This window comes from Argopecten irradians, chromosome 6, assembly GCF_041381155.1.
Source record: "Argopecten irradians isolate NY chromosome 6, Ai_NY, whole genome shotgun sequence".
NCBI classification, from domain to species: domain Eukaryota; kingdom Metazoa; phylum Mollusca; class Bivalvia; order Pectinida; family Pectinidae; genus Argopecten; species Argopecten irradians.
The window spans coordinates 42,047,114-42,065,520 of record NC_091139.1 but is presented as its reverse complement, the minus strand read 5'-3'; the positions used below and the strand labels follow the sequence as shown (position 1 = coordinate 42,065,520).

Here is an 18,407-nt window from a genome sequence, read left to right as displayed (position 1 = left end):
ACAAATGATACCCGCTATTAAACGTACCATACAAAATGCCTTATCACTATGGAATAATGAGCATTTTTGCGCGTTAACAGCTAGTTTTGAAATATATATAGGTTGTTGAGCAAAGTTATTTTGTGATATTTCTCAACAAATAGCAATTCTGCAACAAAATGTTTTTAATAAATGTCGAAAACAATCCATATGCATGTGGTTAATGATGACAGAAAGAACTTCATGTTTGTTGGATGTTCTGGTATTTGCGTTTGCTGACGTCATTTGCTAATAGGTGCTTAATCATAGACTTTTAATTGTATTTTATTGCAAGAAGTAGATATAAGCGATGAAATGCTACCAAATTGTAGTGTATAAGCGTTATGAATTTAATTTGTGAGATAACTAAACAATTCTCTTGCGCGTGAAATGTCCTATACGTTTTACATGTACTAGCGAATATTCTAATCTGCATGCGTTCAAACATGTATCTGAACCAAGTTTACAATTTTGTTTGTAAAAACGCTTTAATTTTACAAGGTATAGATGAACAAACAATCATAAACAGTATGTGATTAAGAAATTGATCTCCAGTTCTGAAAAAATAACATTTGATTTATTTGCGATTTGTACATAATTAATAATAAAAAAACCTATCTCCACAGCCCGCAGTTTAATTTTATACAAAAATAGTGTTTCTATAGCTAACTATAATAACAAAACATTATAAATAAGAAAAACTTGTTCAAACTGTTATATTGTTCTTCTTGCCCATATAAACCAAGTGCCAAAGACAACCGTCCGACTACAAAAGGATCTACTCGGGTTTCGCAGGAAAATGTTTTAGATAATGAACAAAAAATCCTTCATTTTATCACGTCCTAACCGAAATCGGTTTCTTTATAATTTACGTACAAACAAATTATATAACTTTGCCAATTTTGACAGCAAAAGAGAGAGTTACACGTTTTTTTTCTGTTAGATCCTGCCCCCAACATTCCCTAGGTCCAAATATTACTGTTTACCAAATAACAAAAATAATAATACGTGGTGTTACACATGGTCAACATAAATATATGATATGCAAGATTTACAGGATAAAGGAATATCCATATTCATTTATGAAAAATCTGGCATATATGAAGAGGATATAAAATACATCTACAGGTCGAATAAAGAGTTATTCCATAAAAAAATCCTTTGCTGCGTTCTTAAAAGATAAATGAGATGTGCAATTTCTTATGAGGTCTGGTAAAATGTTCCAAACATAAGCTCATTTATATTTAAAATATAGTTTAAATGTACAATGATTTGGTAAATAACAAAAATATTCGAGTTTGAAAATCTAGTACGTCTGCTGTGGATATCAGATATACGAAAAAAACAGTTCAAATTTTGTGGAGCTAGATTGTTAAGAATATTGCACATTAAAACAGACTGAGTGTGTAAAATTCGTTTGCTTAAAGGCAGCAATTTATTTTGAAACATTTCTGACGAAGGTGTTCAAAAATCACAATTTAAAAGAATTCTGGCAGCTCTCTTCTGAAGCCGCTCCAACTTAGTAACATTCTTCTTCGTGCTGTTATCCATACTCTGGCACAGTAATGGGGATTAATAAAACAGTTAAAAAAAGTGATACAAGAGGTCTGACTTAAATTTGGTCTTAATTTTTTCATTTGAAAAATTTGACAGAATATTTTTCTACATATATTAAGAGAACTGATAATCCCTTGTTATACAATCATCCATTGAACTCCAAAGAGTTGTCATTTGTTACATTGTCATTATTTACATCATTAATGATAACACACATTTTCTCTTTTAGTTAACTTTTCATCTGTGAGACGGAAACAAGCATAGCTTTTGTTTTCTCAGTATTTATACATATTTTATTTACACGCACCTCGCACTTCACACATGCTACACACTGCATACATGGAAGGTCGTCCTTACATGACCCTGGCTGTTAATAGGACGTTAAAATAATCAAACAAACAAACAAACATCCACAATGAGGACATTGACTTGGCGTACTCGTTTAGGTTTGTATTTACAATATCAATATATATTGCATGATTTTGAGCTGCAGTATCATCTGCCTACATATACATATCACTGTGGTTGGTTACTAAGGGAGATTATTCACGTATAAAATAAACATCAATTGATCCAAATATTGATTCCTGAGGGATCCCCACTGTTAGAGGGAGAGAATCACTTAGTGTATTTTTTTTAATTTTAAAACTTGAAATCTCCCGCCATGATCACTTTTGAAAAAAAATGCTGTCCTTGATGAATTACCATACAATTCAAGTTTTTTTAAAGTAAAATTTGGTGATTAACAAGATCGAAAGCTTTACGAAAGTCTACAAATAGTACACCAGAAAGCATTCCTTTATTAATTGCATCAAACCACGAATTCGTTTTGTTGGTAAGTGTTGACTGGCAAGAACATTTGGGTCTGAAACCAGACTGGCTATCTGTAATTAAATTATTTTCAGTCAAAAAGCTATAAAAATGAGTATGTATATGTTTTTTTTATCTAAACACTTGGATAAAACAAACAGTATCGAAACTGGTCACTTCTTTCTTACCCTTTTTAAAAAAAATAGGGTTTACTTTGGCGTATTTTCAGTTTTGAGGGAAACAACTTGTGTCCATGCATATATTTAGTAATTTACAGACAACTGGTGAAATAGCCTTAGCAAAATAATTTTTAAAATTTTGCGCTTATATTATCAAGCCGTGTGGCTTTGCTGAAATCTAAATTAGATAAAAATATTATCTTCGAGTGGAATGTGAACAGATTTTGTCAACTTATTTGTTTTGTGTGAGTTCCTTAAGCTTTACAAAAAGATCTGAGGAGTTGTAATCACAAGCTTGAGTTACATATTGACATGCTATATTGGTAAAATAATTATTGAAACAGTAAATACTGTTGGTTATTATGACGATTTTGATGGTCATCGTTTTGTTTGCGAACATTTTATCCGTGTTATATTAAGGATTGGTTTGGTATCTTATCCAAATTCTATCCACTTTTCTTTATTAAAATAAATGCGATTTTTTTCCATTATGTCCCGCGTCTGTTGCCTATAGTCACGGTTTCTACAAAATTGTTTTTTTTTTCTCTAAAAAATGCTTTAGAACAAATTTTGTAACAACTCACTCTGTAGTTCACTACCAGAAGCGGTTTACTGGATATGTAGGCGGGCCAGGTAAAAGGTAGATAATGTCCATACACAAAGACAACGCATCCAAACATTGAACCATGATATAGCGATGATGCATTAAGATGAAAGGTCAAAGAAGGTTTAAGATTCGCCCGTTTTTCGCGTTGGATGTGATTAACAGAAGAACATTGCACTGCGTCTACAGCATTACGTGTAACCGTCAAACGCATACATAAGGCGCTACACAATTCGTCGAGTAGGAAGACAGTGACATTAAGAGAAACCGTACAAACTGTACAGGTACACCTAAGTCGGCTGCGAGGACTATAATATAGAGATAGGATCAGTGAATATTCCTCATAACATGGATGGATTTAACTTATTTTTGATAGCTCTACATGTTATCGGCGGAGGTAGGTGTCATTTTCACTAATTATAATGACAATCTTTCAATGAAATCAATTGACTTTGAGGTGTCAAATTTCTTTTCTGTTCTATGGTCTAATGGGAAAGCATAAGCAAATATATTGATTCTGTTTATTAACAAGTTTGTATTGTATAAAACATGAATTAAGATAAACTTTGTAATAACATGAAAGCATTGCAGTTTGTATTCTGTTTTCAGTAGCAGCATTTGGCAATAGGGCTAGTGCCAATACGAAACATCGAGCCGTGCCATTCTACAATCGTCGTCACTCATACTACAACAACAAACAATATTTAGGTAAGAAATTAAATAATAGAGACATAGTCACTTGTGCTACAATAACAAATGATATTTAGGTAAGAAATTAAATTATAGAACAATCTTCACTTATACAACAACAACAAACGATATTTAGGTAAGAAATGAAATTATAGAGACATAGTCACTTGTGCTACAAAAACAAATGATATTAGGTAAGAAATTAATTTATAGAGTCATAGTCACACGTACTACAAAAACAAACGATATTTAGGCATGAAATTAAATTATAGAGTCATAGTCACACGTACTACAAAAACAAATGATATTTAGGTAAGAAATGAAATTATTGAGACATAGTCACACGTTCTACAACAATAAACGATATTTAAGTAAGATATGTAACTACAGATACAACGCCACTCGTACTACAAGTGATATTTTGGTTTGAAATAAAATTATGACATAACAACAAATTATTATCAAGAAGTATATACACATATAAAAAGTCCTATTTGTAACGAAACTGGATCATGCTGATCGTCCGCGACCAGCTATCGTAATCGGTAGTTCTAATGGTCGCAGGTCTCGTGTTCGAATCCGGTCTGGCCGCACCTTGTTACGCTCCTATTAATCTAGTGTAACAACTGTTCAGTAAGGAACAAAACTATTGAATTCTATAAAAATAAAGCAAATCAAACAGAGTAGAACAAGCAATATTTAGGTAAGTTATATCCTTGTTGTATTTTAGAAATAATTTAAAAAAAAGTTCACAAGATATAAAAAAAAACCTCATGAACTTCTATACGCTTATCAATTCACAATTATTTCACTTGTTCAAAATAATGTATTTATGCATGAGGTTTAAACCTCACAATTATGTCACCGTGGAGAATTTCAACGAATGAACCAAGTCGGTGCATCCTGTTGGAATGTAGACAGCACTTGAGAAATGAATGTATGCTTTGGGGGTGATCAGGTTACCTTTGGGAGTGTGCAATGTGCCTGAACAATTACATATACCGCATATAGACAACACTAACAATCAGGGGTTTGTTATTTTACATTTTATATAAGAAATAATAAAACTGATATTTTATAGGATGTAATGTGCTTTGATGGGATTGTTTACCTTATATGTTGAAATATCGCGGATAATTATGTTGACTAACATATGACATAACCAGACAATGCATTTCACATTGTCATTAGCAGATTGTCGTTATGTCCGGAGTCTACCTAATCTACATAATCAGGGTTTATAATGTTTTAGTTAATTCGGGCCTTATGTAGATGGCTGTCGCCAATATATCACACACGCTATCCTCTGAATATCACAGAACATTTAGCCATGTTGTCCGTGGGTTTTATGAATCAGTAGTGACATGTCTGTTCTGTTGACACAGGAGCTCCGTGTTTACACAACATTACGTACACAGCAAATGTTTATTAATGCTTTTATACTTAAGTAATTTGCAATTACGGAAACCATTTGTCTAAGTCCATGCCAAAACATTTTTATAACACACGTTGTTTATATTCATATACTAATAGCATCAACGTTATGGCATCCCATAACATGTTATACATCTGTAATTATAGCGCATTAAAGGGACAATTCAGTGAGGCTAATTCTGTTACATAACCACTAAGCAAAATATGGCATAAATGTATTGTTATACATTCCTTATGAAACATAAAACAAATTATGTTGACAAATTCCATGACATTCTATTTTAATTGAAATTTCAAAGCGTGTGGCGATACAATAATCCAGGTACAATATATATGTTGTATCCATAGACGTACCGATGCCACGTTATGTAAACAAATGCAAAGCAAAACCTCCAAGAAGTTGATAAAAACATTTGCATGCACCTATTAAGGTAAACACACTTATGTAAGAGCGATTTAAATAGTTCTAGACATAAAATGCTTTTCACCACTGGTACCGGTTAGGATTCGGCATACAAGTACAAGACGTCCGAACACAAAGTGTAATGGCGAACAGCGAGCGAGTTTGAATGTTTCACACACAATTCACCACAGTGGGCTTTTCTGATATATCAATAGTAATAATAAATACTCCAAGTTCTGTTACATCTGGTTTGTTTCCGATATATGTGCAAATTTTACTGCATTTTTACGCTGAACTATCCCTTTAACATAACACAAAAGTGCATACATTATCGTTTTTTTGTAAGGTATATATAACACTTCTAAATAAGAATTCCTCACAAACTTACATTAACCAGCAATTAAAAAAACAAACACTTCAATAGTGTTTCTGAACTCGCTTCTACATATGAGCAAGATTTTGTCCTGTTTTAATGCAGATTTAGCCGCTATTCAGACTGGATCATACCAACTTCTCAGAGCTCGTTCGGAGGGGGAGTGGGCTCCAAGAACCAATGCTGAGGCCATTTTAGGCCTTACACTAGCAAACAAACGCTGGTATCAGAAAGACAATGCAGCTACATACATTTCTATAAAGGCCATGGAAGTGGAGATCCTAGCTCAAATCACAGTGTAAGGATCTATATACACGAAAACCTCTGTATTAACACCACCTGGTCGATAAGACCACTTTTGTGAAGTCCCAAATGACCCATTTCAATACTATTTGACTTGTGCATAAAGACCAATATCATGCCCTTATTTTCTTTTCCGTTGGGTGGTCTTTAGACAGGTTTGGCTGTATTTGTTGTGTCAAGATATGTCTTTAAGTCGAGATTCATAATGTGAGAATGTTTCTTATTTTTGAGACCAATTATATGTTGCCTTTCTCTTAGAGATACTATTTTGATAGCCTGTTACCTATGCATATTTTCCAGTCATAACATTTAGTAAAACAAAAGTTATTTTTTATATTTGATATTTTTTTTTAATTCTTGCGCTGTTATTTTGTGTTTCTAATTTCTACTATCTTATTTAAAGATAGTATTACAATTTTTCTCATATTATTTTTCACTTGTCAGAGACAAAAGGTTTAAAGATAAGAAATGGGCAGAAGGGAAATTAGCACAGTATGTTACCGCCTTGCAGCTGATATGCCAAAATCCGTCCAAATTCTACCGCAACAATCTTCTCAGACCTCTGGCAGGGCATCTAAAGTTATCCGAGCCCACCTTCAGGAATAACAGGTTTGCTCTGTCCTGGATTGTCATAGCACTGTGTAATAACAATAAACCCATAGGTAACTCGTCGCTGGCAATACTCACCGACCACCCTGGGGAGTACAAATTCGGAGTAGGTAAGTAAACGGGGTTTTAATTGAATAAGTGTTCTTCTATTGTCGATTCTATTGAAAATCATATTCATAAGGACAGAAAAAATAATGCCTTATCAACATTAGTTACACCACAGAATTTATGCACTGCAAACTTCTTGTTTTATGCCTTATGAGTGATTAGATGAACACATCCATGCAGAAATCACTTTACTAATTATACTTATAACACTGTATAAATGTAAAATAAAATTGTAGACCACAACCTGGCTTCGAGGTCTGTATGTATCTACTCATTTCACTGAAATAAAAATGTTAATATAATGATATTTGGCAGTAATGCCAACAACTATTTTCAGTATTTATTTGAAATTGTGAAACTAAAATTTATGCATTTTTAAGTATTGTTATTCTCAAAATGTTGTAAGCTTTAGGTGATGAAAAACTCTTTAAAGCTTTTTTTCATTCGTGAGTATGGAATATACGGCACGTATAACTATATAAAAGAGTGTAAAATTCAACCAAAATATATGGAACAAGTTTTCTGTCGGGATAACTCAAAACTTCTATCCGATTTTTTCTTTTAATTCTTTTTTATGTGTATGATGTTTTTATCATACACATTGAACATCAGGCGTGATAGAACAGTTTGTTTGTTTGTTTGATTAACTAACGTAATAAAAATTATGTTGTGCTGTCTCTTATCGATTAATCACTTCACGTCATATCATAGATGCCATAAGAAGATAGTTTAATGCTTATATTTACATTATCAACTCATTTTAGGGTCTCTGCATTATCAACATTGTTTAAGCTAGACCAGGGAAACCATTCAGTAACAGCGAATTTATCCACAAGATGCAACAGCCGTTTTGACGGTGATCAGTTGACGTCACCACGTCAACATTAGTGACGTCATTATAGTCAAGTTTTGGGTGTCAGTTATACCGTCATAAACTTCACTTTGCCTTGGTTAGTTTATATAGTAGAAGTCACAAGTAAAGGCAAATAGGTATAAATAAGAGGATTAAGCTATCCTTTTCCTGATTTTACAGATGAAGCCTCCATGATACTCATGGCCACCACCTGTCTAAAGGAACTAGAGGCTAAAACGGCTGCGGAGGAGTTCATCGTAAATGAAATGAAAGTCAACATGTCACAGTACAATGAATTTACGAAGGGTCTTGTCGTGCAGGTAATGTCACAGCTGATACGTGATATATTTTATGTTAATGATTTCAACACCTTCAAGTGACATTTCCACACTGGAAACGGTTTCCTTGAGTCAATATTGAAACCTATTGGAATTATAATTATTATAGGTAATTTAGCAATGCTCTCGTGATTACTCAAAGTTCATGAAAGTTCTCAAAAGCATGAAATCTAATGAGGTAATACTAATTGCCTCAATATTCAGACGGCGTTGGTTTATACAGCACCCATCTCCTGTACGATTCCATATTGACTCTATGCACGTCAAAAGACTTTTATTCAACTTGTAATTAGTACACACAGTAAATTTTACATTACTTTTAATTCAATAACAAACATTATCAGGCTGTATCTGATAATATTTGTCGTGTTAGATAATTCTTTAAAAATTTTAAAACATGCGGTTTCGTATAGTTTTAAGGAAAATATTTTGTAAAGCTAGAGTAATCTATAAAAATCGGTAAAACAAAATGCTTCATATCCTTTAGGAATGATGTTCATCATTCAGGCCTCGATTTCTCAAAACAAATAGCACTAACTTCAGTCAAAGTAAAACTTTAAGGATCTGGTCTAGTGAGGTTTCAGTCTCGTTGAAGTATCGTTTCAACATTACTCAAGAGATTTTTATGTAGCAAATTACCATATAATAAATCTGTCAAAAATTTAACTCTATTGTTTGTACAATTTGTATACACGAATTTTAAGAAATGACCAATTTTGTGGCCGTTTTGAAAAAAAAATGCTGTAAATCAATTCAAATTTACTATGATGAAATCTTTAGTGTGAAATTATAATCTATTGGTTTTTATTATTACATTTAATGTAGTTAATGGAATGCTGAAGAATAACAAAAGTAACAGGACAAAACATCAAGCACACTGATCCCCTATTTTTATGATGGTCTTAGAAACTGAAACCACTTTAAACTGCAAAAATTAGAAAAGTCGATTGGACAAGTATTATGGATCAGTAGATAGTTACGTAATTGTTGTTTATTTATTTAAGTAGTGATCGTCCCGACCTGTATATACACTAGCCTGAGCAAAAAATTGGGTTGACATTGTGATAATATTATTTCCTAAAGGAAAGCATTGTTTTTTGTCAAATATGCGAATATTCATACTTATCAGACAATAATGCGTCTGGTGTATGATCAAAACAGTGAAATTCCAGTAAAAATCAAGATTTGCGTCCAATGATTATCTTTGATTCACAACAGCCTAAAATCAAGCACAACACCATATTTTTTTTCCAACAATCCAAATGAGAAAAAGATAGTCATCAGAAAAAATTACTTTTTACCAGAGCATTGTTTGACTTTTTTGTCCTTAACAATTGCGTCTGTGGTCGTAGATTCATATCAATAAAAATGACTGTTACCAAAATGATCGGCGGTGTCCGACTTTTTACATGTAACAGTGCGATAAGTTAGGTTTGTTCGTTGTAAATACTTTATTCCAGGTTTTTTTACCCCAAATGGTATATATTTTAATTTAAGCCATTTGGTTCATGTAACGCATTTATTATAAAACTGCATTTTGTCATAATGGCATAATTCTGTTTCCCACCTATTTACCATTTTAATTACACAACTCATACAATCCTGAAAAAATTGGTGATACTGGGTGATACTGGGTGATACTGCACGAGCTCGGTTACCTAAAAGACAACATCTTTTAGTTGTTAACGCAAATAGAAATTCTAAATCTATCATTAAAACAACATAATTTGGATGATTAATAATGTTCAAAAGCAGGACGATTAATTATGACACGAAAGTTCAAAACGGGACATGTTATGAAATATCACCAGAAGCCTTGCATGTAACCTTAACGTTATTAATTTCAGTATTACTCTTTCATTTTGTAGTTTTTGCATAATAATAAGTCATTGTAGGTGCGTTTGTGACATCGCCGTGTTATAAGTTGGAAGTTTATGGGTCAAAGTCATAAATCATTGTCGTGGGATATGATGAAGTACGTAATTGATAATCCAGCATATACAATCGGTGAAGATATATATGTAAGTTTCGCGTTTGTCTTGTCAAAAACGTTTGGAACAGAATGTAGGAATGATATTGTCTTTAATGTGTGGATTTATCAACCATACATGTGTAATATATCCGTAAGGCAAACATTTAATCACGTTATTCCGGTGTAGGCAAATTCAGTACACTATCACCTAGTACCAATCCAACATGTTAAAGTTTTTGTGATATACAGTAAAACCCCTATAACTCGAACTGCAGGGGACCAGGTCAATAGTTCGAGGAATACGGGGTATTCGACTCATCCGAGGTTGGTCAAGATCGACAGTTAAAATGTCCGGTTTCAAACTATGACAAACAATGCACGGCAATGACATTTTAATTACCCTATCTTTCAGCATTTTGGATTTCTTTATTTAAGTGTTGTATTGATAGCAATATCAAGTTGAAAAAATGTATAACATAAATTTAGCGTTTGGAAAAGCTAATGAGAAAGCCCTAAATCAAATGTCATTCACATCAGAGTAAGCGCTCGTCATCTAGGTTAATGTACAATATCCATATTGGTCAACAAGGAGTACATTTTCTATTATTTAATTATCACAAATTATTTAAAACATTTACAAAATACATACTCACAATAAAGTTATTAACCAGCATATTTACGGACATAAGGAATGATATCTATAGATGTCTATTTAGTATTTACGAGTAAAGTTACAAAATACAATGTATATAAAACCTATGTACGGTGGCTGATTTGTGCTATTTCGTCTTTTCGACCCGAAAAGACGAAATTTACAAACCTTAGTTTCTCTCTTTTCGCCCCGAAAAGACAAAAATTAATAAACCTTAAATTTCGGGTCGAAAAACACGTAATTTAAGGTTTGTTAATTTTTGTCTTTCCCATAAAGACGATATTTAACGTTTGTTTTTGAAAAGACGAAAAGACGCAATTTAAGATTTGTTAGATTTTCTCTTTTTGCCCCGAAAAGACGACATTCAAAAATTAGCCACAGTACCTATTGATTGAGTAAACAATTGTTAGGTGATAATGCTAGTAACAGAAGACAATAGGTGAAACAGCAAATCGTCTGTAACAGAAAATAAGTACAGGCGTTCCTGAAGGTTCTGTCCTCTGACCCTCAGTATTTATTTTGTAAGTAACAATAAAAGCAAAATGTTTCAAAACTAATTGCTGTTGACGAAATCTTATTATGGGTGTTTTTATTATTTCCAACATATTCACTAATGCATATACAATTGTAGTCGCGATCATATATGCGTTTATGTAATAATGCGCGAAACATTTGAAATTGCGTTCAAAAATAACGCGAAATTGTGCACCTCGTTGACACTAAGATGGTTTACAGTATTCAGAGGCGAGTGAATATATTATCAGTCTGATTTCGATCTAAAGCTGAAAATTAGATAACTTTATGGATAAACATTCTGATTTTCTGCAGTTTAGAATCCGTTGTCAATCATCACAATTACCTAGGCGTATTCTATATCATAACTGTGATATTGAGTAAACAATGTATATCAAAGAAGTAAAACGTATTGGTATGTTACCTTTATCTAACTTTGTACGGACATACAGTAATCAATGTCAAACTAGCGTCGGATAAACATTCCTAGTTGGATATCATTGGTGTACTGGCCCCGATTTCTCGAAACAAACTTAAATAAAAAGTCATAGATATTTTACCTCAGTCTGCACTTTTTTTCGGGAAATCGAGGTCAGGTGTATCTATTTTGATGATCATTCTGCTTACCTCTGTTGACCTTTGTTGACCCCGTATTAACCTTTACTGACCTAGGCGCTGACAGCAGCTAAAACGGAGAAAGTGGACGACATCATCGACATGTTACGTTCTGACCTTCGACAAGGTATACTGTTAAAAAACCTTTCTCTCATTTCATTAGATTTATACAAAGATGTGGATGGTGGAGTTAAACGGAAAATTAGAGGGATCTTTAACTACCGGGTTATATGTTGGCGCAAGTTTAGCCCCGTCTTTGTATAAAGGGGGTTTTTATCACCACCATCATCACATCAACATCACTCTTGATTCCTCAAACATTTGAGAGAGGAATATATTGAAATGTGCTTATTTACATTTTGAGATTTCAGTTCAAAATTCATTCTGAGATAATATCGCGCTTTTCTATAAATTTACATGTCCTAGCACCGCGGAAGTAGATTTCTGCAGGCTTAATGACAGGCTCATTACAGTTGTTAAAGCAATATTAATGTTTGATGCGTTTCAATTGTGTATAACATTTAACAGAAACGTTCAGTATACCATGAATAAATTAAAGTTTGCTGTAATCTTCAATCTCCTAGATCTTACTCAAACCTCGATTATCTTAGTCGTTTGTATAATTACTAAGGAAAACTTATGATTTAAATTCTCAGAATTATTTCAAACTCATAATACACATTTTACCTGAGGTACTTTGGCATCAACGCAATATTCATAATTTGCATAAGCCAGACAAATAAGTATATGTGTGCAGTAAAATTGAGCGTATATACACGGGGACCTACATCTTACGTGTTATTGGCTGTGTATCGTTTTCGTTCCAGCGATTCTGAGTACTACCTTACTGGAACTCCCTGGTGCCGCCTCTCACGTGTTACCGGCTCTAGCCAAAAAGTCCTTTCTAGATGCCAGTAAAGTCGTGTGCCCGAGCGAAGGTAGAATCAGACATACAGAATCAGAAAACAACTTACACCAGTTTGGTTCATACCTGAATTTTATCAGCTTTTCATACTATTTAATGTTAAGCCATTCCTATTAGCTACATGTTCTTGTATATCATTCTATAAAGGTAGATACGCTCTGAACATAATGTGGACACGAAATCACGTTACCATTTTTATTTTCTAGTTTTCAGGTTCACAGTCCTAAAACTTTTATATTATTTTAGAATATTGACACTTATTGATTAAAACATCATTAATTCTATATGTTCTTCAGTAATTGACACGTTATTTTTTAAATAGTTTTTTTGTTTTTGTTTTCCTTTTTAATTAAAATAGTTCAACATTATCCACAGTAATTAACTGTTTGTGTTGAGCATCTGGATTTCAAATCTAAAGAGATTTATTTTCCCCAAAAGTTACGTTAATAAACATATCTAAAGGAATTGTGTTTTTAATTCCTTAGGACTCCAACATTATCTATTTGACTCGGATCGTTTCCGATCCAGAACGATTTTATCAATCAATATTGAACTTTTACCCAAAATTCTTATTGATATATGTAAAATTCTGTACAGCTGAAATCCTACCTTCAAAGGAGGCCCCGAAGATCATCGTGGGGATCCAGGTGGTGGATGATCTGATCCGAAATAAAACAAACAGCTGGAACGTAACAACGACACAGGAATCAGACCTCTACACCACTCTACAAATCCTGGCGAAAAAATCCAAGAGATTTAGGTATTTCAAGGTTGCTTTATGCGAAATTATGTTGTAGCATGTGATTCATCCAACGCCTTCTCTGGTTTCAGTCCACTGATAAAATGGTTTTCTTTTTTTCTCGGGGAATAATAGAACACGATAAAACTACTTTTTCACTTAGACTTCCATACTGGTTCCGAAAAATTAAAGTACAAATGTATTTCAGGAATACGAAATAGTTTGAAAATCTGTCAGAATTATTTCCGCGTACTTAGTCATATCGCCATAAAAGCACAAGAAAGTGTATCGTTTATGTATGTTGGGGCGAAATGGCGTTGTCAATTGATACATGGTATAAAGTTCGTTCGAACATGAACCCTTATGGGATGTTGTCATATCCTCTACTGAACGGAGTGGTTATAAGGATCTCTATTTCAATCAGATTTCAGTTTTTATATTTATTTTTAAATAATTTTAATTTTTTCAAAGTTGTTTAAATATTTCTTATTTCCATCAAGGCCATACATGTACTTTATTTTCTTGGGTTTTGGAAAACAATCTTATGGGACCTTTGTGTCACAACAAAACAATTTTGATAAAAGTGCATTTTAGATCACTGAATGGAATATTGTTTCCAATATGACATTTGAAAAAATGCAATATTAAAGTCCCATTATGCTTTCATCAAACTTGGCTAAAATATACATAAACATCCTTTATGAAAGGTTCTTCATTTGGTTTCTTTCCAATGAAGATAATTACGCAATAATCAATTAGCAAAGAATTCTTAAAATAGAACGGGTTGATTTGCATAGTTAAAAATACCTCGTGTATACGTATATGTTCGATACCCGGATATAGTAAACAAAACAAGCATGGCCGAGACAGAGGGCAGTTTTGAGGAAACGGTGAGCAATACAATGTTCTATAATTGTTTTAGTATATGATACATATTAGATTTCACAGATTATAAATGTGTCCTGTCAAAGGTTACATATAGTTTATATAAAGCTTAATACAAAATACGTATAATCGCAAAATAGTGGATGCAAATAGTGAAATGCATACATGGGGCACCATATGGGGTATTTTATCGTACAAATATATACACGTGGCCGTGTCAATTTTGGTGATCATCGATTGATTTTCTTTCCTCTCGTGTAATAATTTGAGATAAATACAGTATTAATCCAAAACTATATATAGATAAATAAATACCATGATACTACTAATTTATTCATAATTTGAGAGTAAAGAGAGCACAGTTTATCTTAATACTTAATAATTAGAACATACGTAAAGAGGTGGACTAATAGCTTAATTACTATATACATGTATTATAACTGCTTTCTATTTATTCTTTGGGTATTTTATAACGTTATTCGCCTATGAAATATGTGATAGTGCATACATACCATGCAATACCTGTCGAGATTTCATTTCTGTATAATTAACTGATTAAATGTTTCTCGATTACGTTTCGTGTATTTATAAAAGGATAATTATACATTTCATCAGAGTATGCGTGTATATACATCAAGTAGTGATTACCAGGTGCATGAGTCTTAATTATCGTATGGGCATTTTTAAATATAGGCCAACAATTTTATGTACACGGAGCGAATTAACTAATCAAAGACTCGCATTTATATTAGTACAAACGTCAGTATATATTAGAGTGAACTAAGGGGATATAAATATTGTCAGACAATTGGAGTTTCATCATTAAAAAGACACAACATATATTATTTTGACCCTTGATACTACCTGGTGGACTATCATTTGCCGTCGGTACGTAATTCTTACATGTACGTAGTAAAAAGTAAAAGGGAATTGAAACTGAAATTTCTCTTCGCTGAACGTGAATTATGTTTATTAGCATTCAGCCCATTTGTTTTCACAGGAAAAGTTCGATTTATGGAGCAAGTCTAAAAGTTTATGCGCTAATGAAATATGTGAGAAAAAATAAGTTCGTAATGCCTGCTAGGACTTTACCAGTCTTATTTAAACGGATATTTTCCCCATTTTCTCTTCTTTTAATGAAGGACTGATCCAGGTTATCTTTAGCTGTTTTGGTATACTTTTCCTCCAGATCTTCTTCGCTTGATGAAATGTATAGAAATCATTAACGGACTGTTTTTATACTCCATTTCTTAGTTCTATTCAATCAAACCAAACTATTTTACATTTTGTACATGCATTCCTTTTACTGTCCCGTGCATGCAATGAATTATGAAATAAAAATGAATCACATTGGCCTTCATGTGGTTCATGCACTGGTGTTTGGCTCTATAGACATTTTTCTCTCTTTATATATTGACACAGTATTACATATACATTTGTACATGTATATATATATAGAGAGAGAAAACAAAAAGTTTATAGAGCCAAACACCTGTGGTTCATATACATGTATCTTTACATGTAGCATAAACATATATTATGTATATATGTGTTTGCATGTAGTTATTACAAAGTTCATGATAATAATCTTATGCTACAATGTGGATTGTACTCAGTTAGTAATTCATGATCATGATATCTTGTCATTGATATATCCGATAATGCCGATATCGTCGTTGACCCTGTTGTCTCAAACACTGGTCTAAGTTTCATGTACATGTTCGCGACCGGTCTTCGATGGAGTAGAACATGTAGGCTTTCCAGACTTCGTATGTATGTATGTATACATCGCTGTATTGTTATAAAAAGAAGCAAAGTGTAATATCTATATAGCAGGTAACGACATGGCGTGTTTGTGTTTACTTACATTTGTTTACGAGTTTGGCGAGTCATCCCGTGGGATGCCTCATCAGGTAACACAAACGTACGTGTGTTCGGTTTTATGTGTTCAGTTTTGATGTACATTTCAATAAAGCTAGATTAGACCCTATAGGCATCTATAAATCTTTATTACAAAATACATAAGATCCGCAAATACCATTGTAATTATGATTTTGTTAATTGCTTGCTTTCCATTCAAGAACAAACACTTTTTGAATAGTTTTAGCCTAGTTTTATATAGAAACTACATGTAAATACATGCATGTACATCATGTATTTGTAAGTCCATGCGTGAAATCCGTGGCCGGGATCGTAACGTGCAGTCGATCGAGATCGAGCAATGCAACTTGACCGCTAAATTGTCGTTGTTTGAAGGAACGTGCACGTGGTGAAGAACGGACCCATGTGTGTTCGCTGACACGTATTTGGCGAGTCTTCAGTGCGTTCGCCATGCACGATGTTGAAGTTTGTTAGGGAAATTCCACTTTTTTGTGCCTACGCATGCATACTAGATTGTTTTGGCTCTGGGGCGGAACTACGGATTTCCCCCTCTCCGAAGAGGGGTTTTCTATTGTTTTTTTAAAAACATGGAAATGTTGCGCATTTTTTATTAGCGGATATTTTCATAAGGATATATGTTCTACTAATCAGCAAAGTTTGGTACTTTATGACGATATTTTTTCACTCCAAAACATAATGGGGCTTTAATGAAAACATAAAAATGTAGATTTCCACAAGATCTTATCAATAAAAACGCATGTATGACTCATTGAAAGTAACGTCTAACTGACTTTCTATACAGTATCTTATGCAGCTGAACTGAATCTTAAACTTTACGTGGAATGTTGGTAGTCAACCTGTGATTAAATCTCACCTAGTACACTGATTGTGTTACTGTTTTAGGTTTAAATCCACCCAGACGTCGTTTGGACGCTCCATTAACTCCATCAACGGAATAGAACAGGATATTGGAAATAAGATGTTCTGGAGGATAGAGGACCGGAAAGGCACCCCTTTATCTACCGGTAAATGTCAAGACAGTACGGTCGAATATCTTAAACCACATTTAAACGATAAAATGCTTTTGTCTAGCTACAAGAGGATTTTCTGTAATTCCTTTACACGATTAAGTATTACCTGTACGTATATGATATACATTTGTATTTATACCCAGTATATGTTAAATGTAAAATAAGGCTCTGTCATGTGTTGATATGAAGGATAGGGATATTCTATCCGAGGGTCACAAAATGTTTAAACACGAGGGTTTTAAAACATTCTGTGATTCCGAGGGTAGAATATCCCTATCCTTCATAACCACATATGAGAGAGTATTTTTCTCTTATATCTCGATATTTTATTGCAATTTTACAACTATGATATCCCGCTATTGTGTAGAAAGTTCGACAAAAAAGTGACTGCAAATCAAGTTCTTATACATGAAAATTGCAACATATTTTCAATTGTTTAATTGTTTTATAGTAAAACCAGCCTAGTTTATTAAAATATATTTTAACACTTTACCAAGAAAATAGATATTTTGTTGACGCCGTAATGTCACGAGGCTTTATTACATAGGTAACCATTAACACAGCCTCGGACAACACGAGTTTATTGCATCTGACCAACTAGTATGACACCCGTGGGTATGAGAAATTAAGTATTTCCTTACCTCATAGTTTGAAATATTATCAAGATTCTCAAATCCCTCATTTATTTTGTATATATTTCAGGTTTGAGCAGGACTAAACCCAAAGACGGAGACAGTTTTACCTTACGCTTAACTAAGTTCTGAGTTTGTAAAATATAGCCTTGTTATCCTCAAATTATAAATACTGTAAAATAAATGTATACTTGAAGACTTGTTTCTGTTGTACTTTATAGTAGTAATGTCTTTGTCGTCATGTCTTTGATACAATAAACCATATAGGGTGTATAGTAACGGC

The 18,407-nt window shown here is 33.2% G+C and overlaps 1 protein-coding gene and 1 long non-coding RNA gene across 2 annotated transcripts; one reads left to right on the top strand and one right to left on the bottom strand.

The window, feature by feature from the left end:
* The first annotated feature begins 3,141 nt into the window (after positions 1-3,141).
* Positions 3,142-18,320, top strand: LOC138325933 (cobalamin binding intrinsic factor-like). Its single transcript, XM_069271956.1, has 10 exons — positions 3,142-3,565; positions 3,778-3,876; positions 6,174-6,366; positions 6,816-7,090; positions 8,122-8,261; positions 12,089-12,158; positions 12,859-12,969; positions 13,554-13,716; positions 17,365-17,486; positions 18,195-18,320. The coding sequence occupies exons 1-10, from the start codon at positions 3,517-3,519 to the stop codon at positions 18,254-18,256; spliced, it is 1,284 nt and encodes a 427-aa protein (XP_069128057.1). The 5' UTR covers positions 3,142-3,516; the 3' UTR covers positions 18,257-18,320.
* On the bottom strand, positions 3,636-12,963 carry LOC138325935 (uncharacterized). The gene is made up of 4 exons (XR_011208842.1): positions 12,820-12,963; positions 12,044-12,101; positions 6,873-7,008; positions 3,636-3,853 (listed from the first exon to the last, which is right to left on the bottom strand). It is a non-coding gene; the product is annotated as an uncharacterized lncRNA (long non-coding RNA).
* Positions 18,321-18,407: the final 87 nt, after the last annotated feature.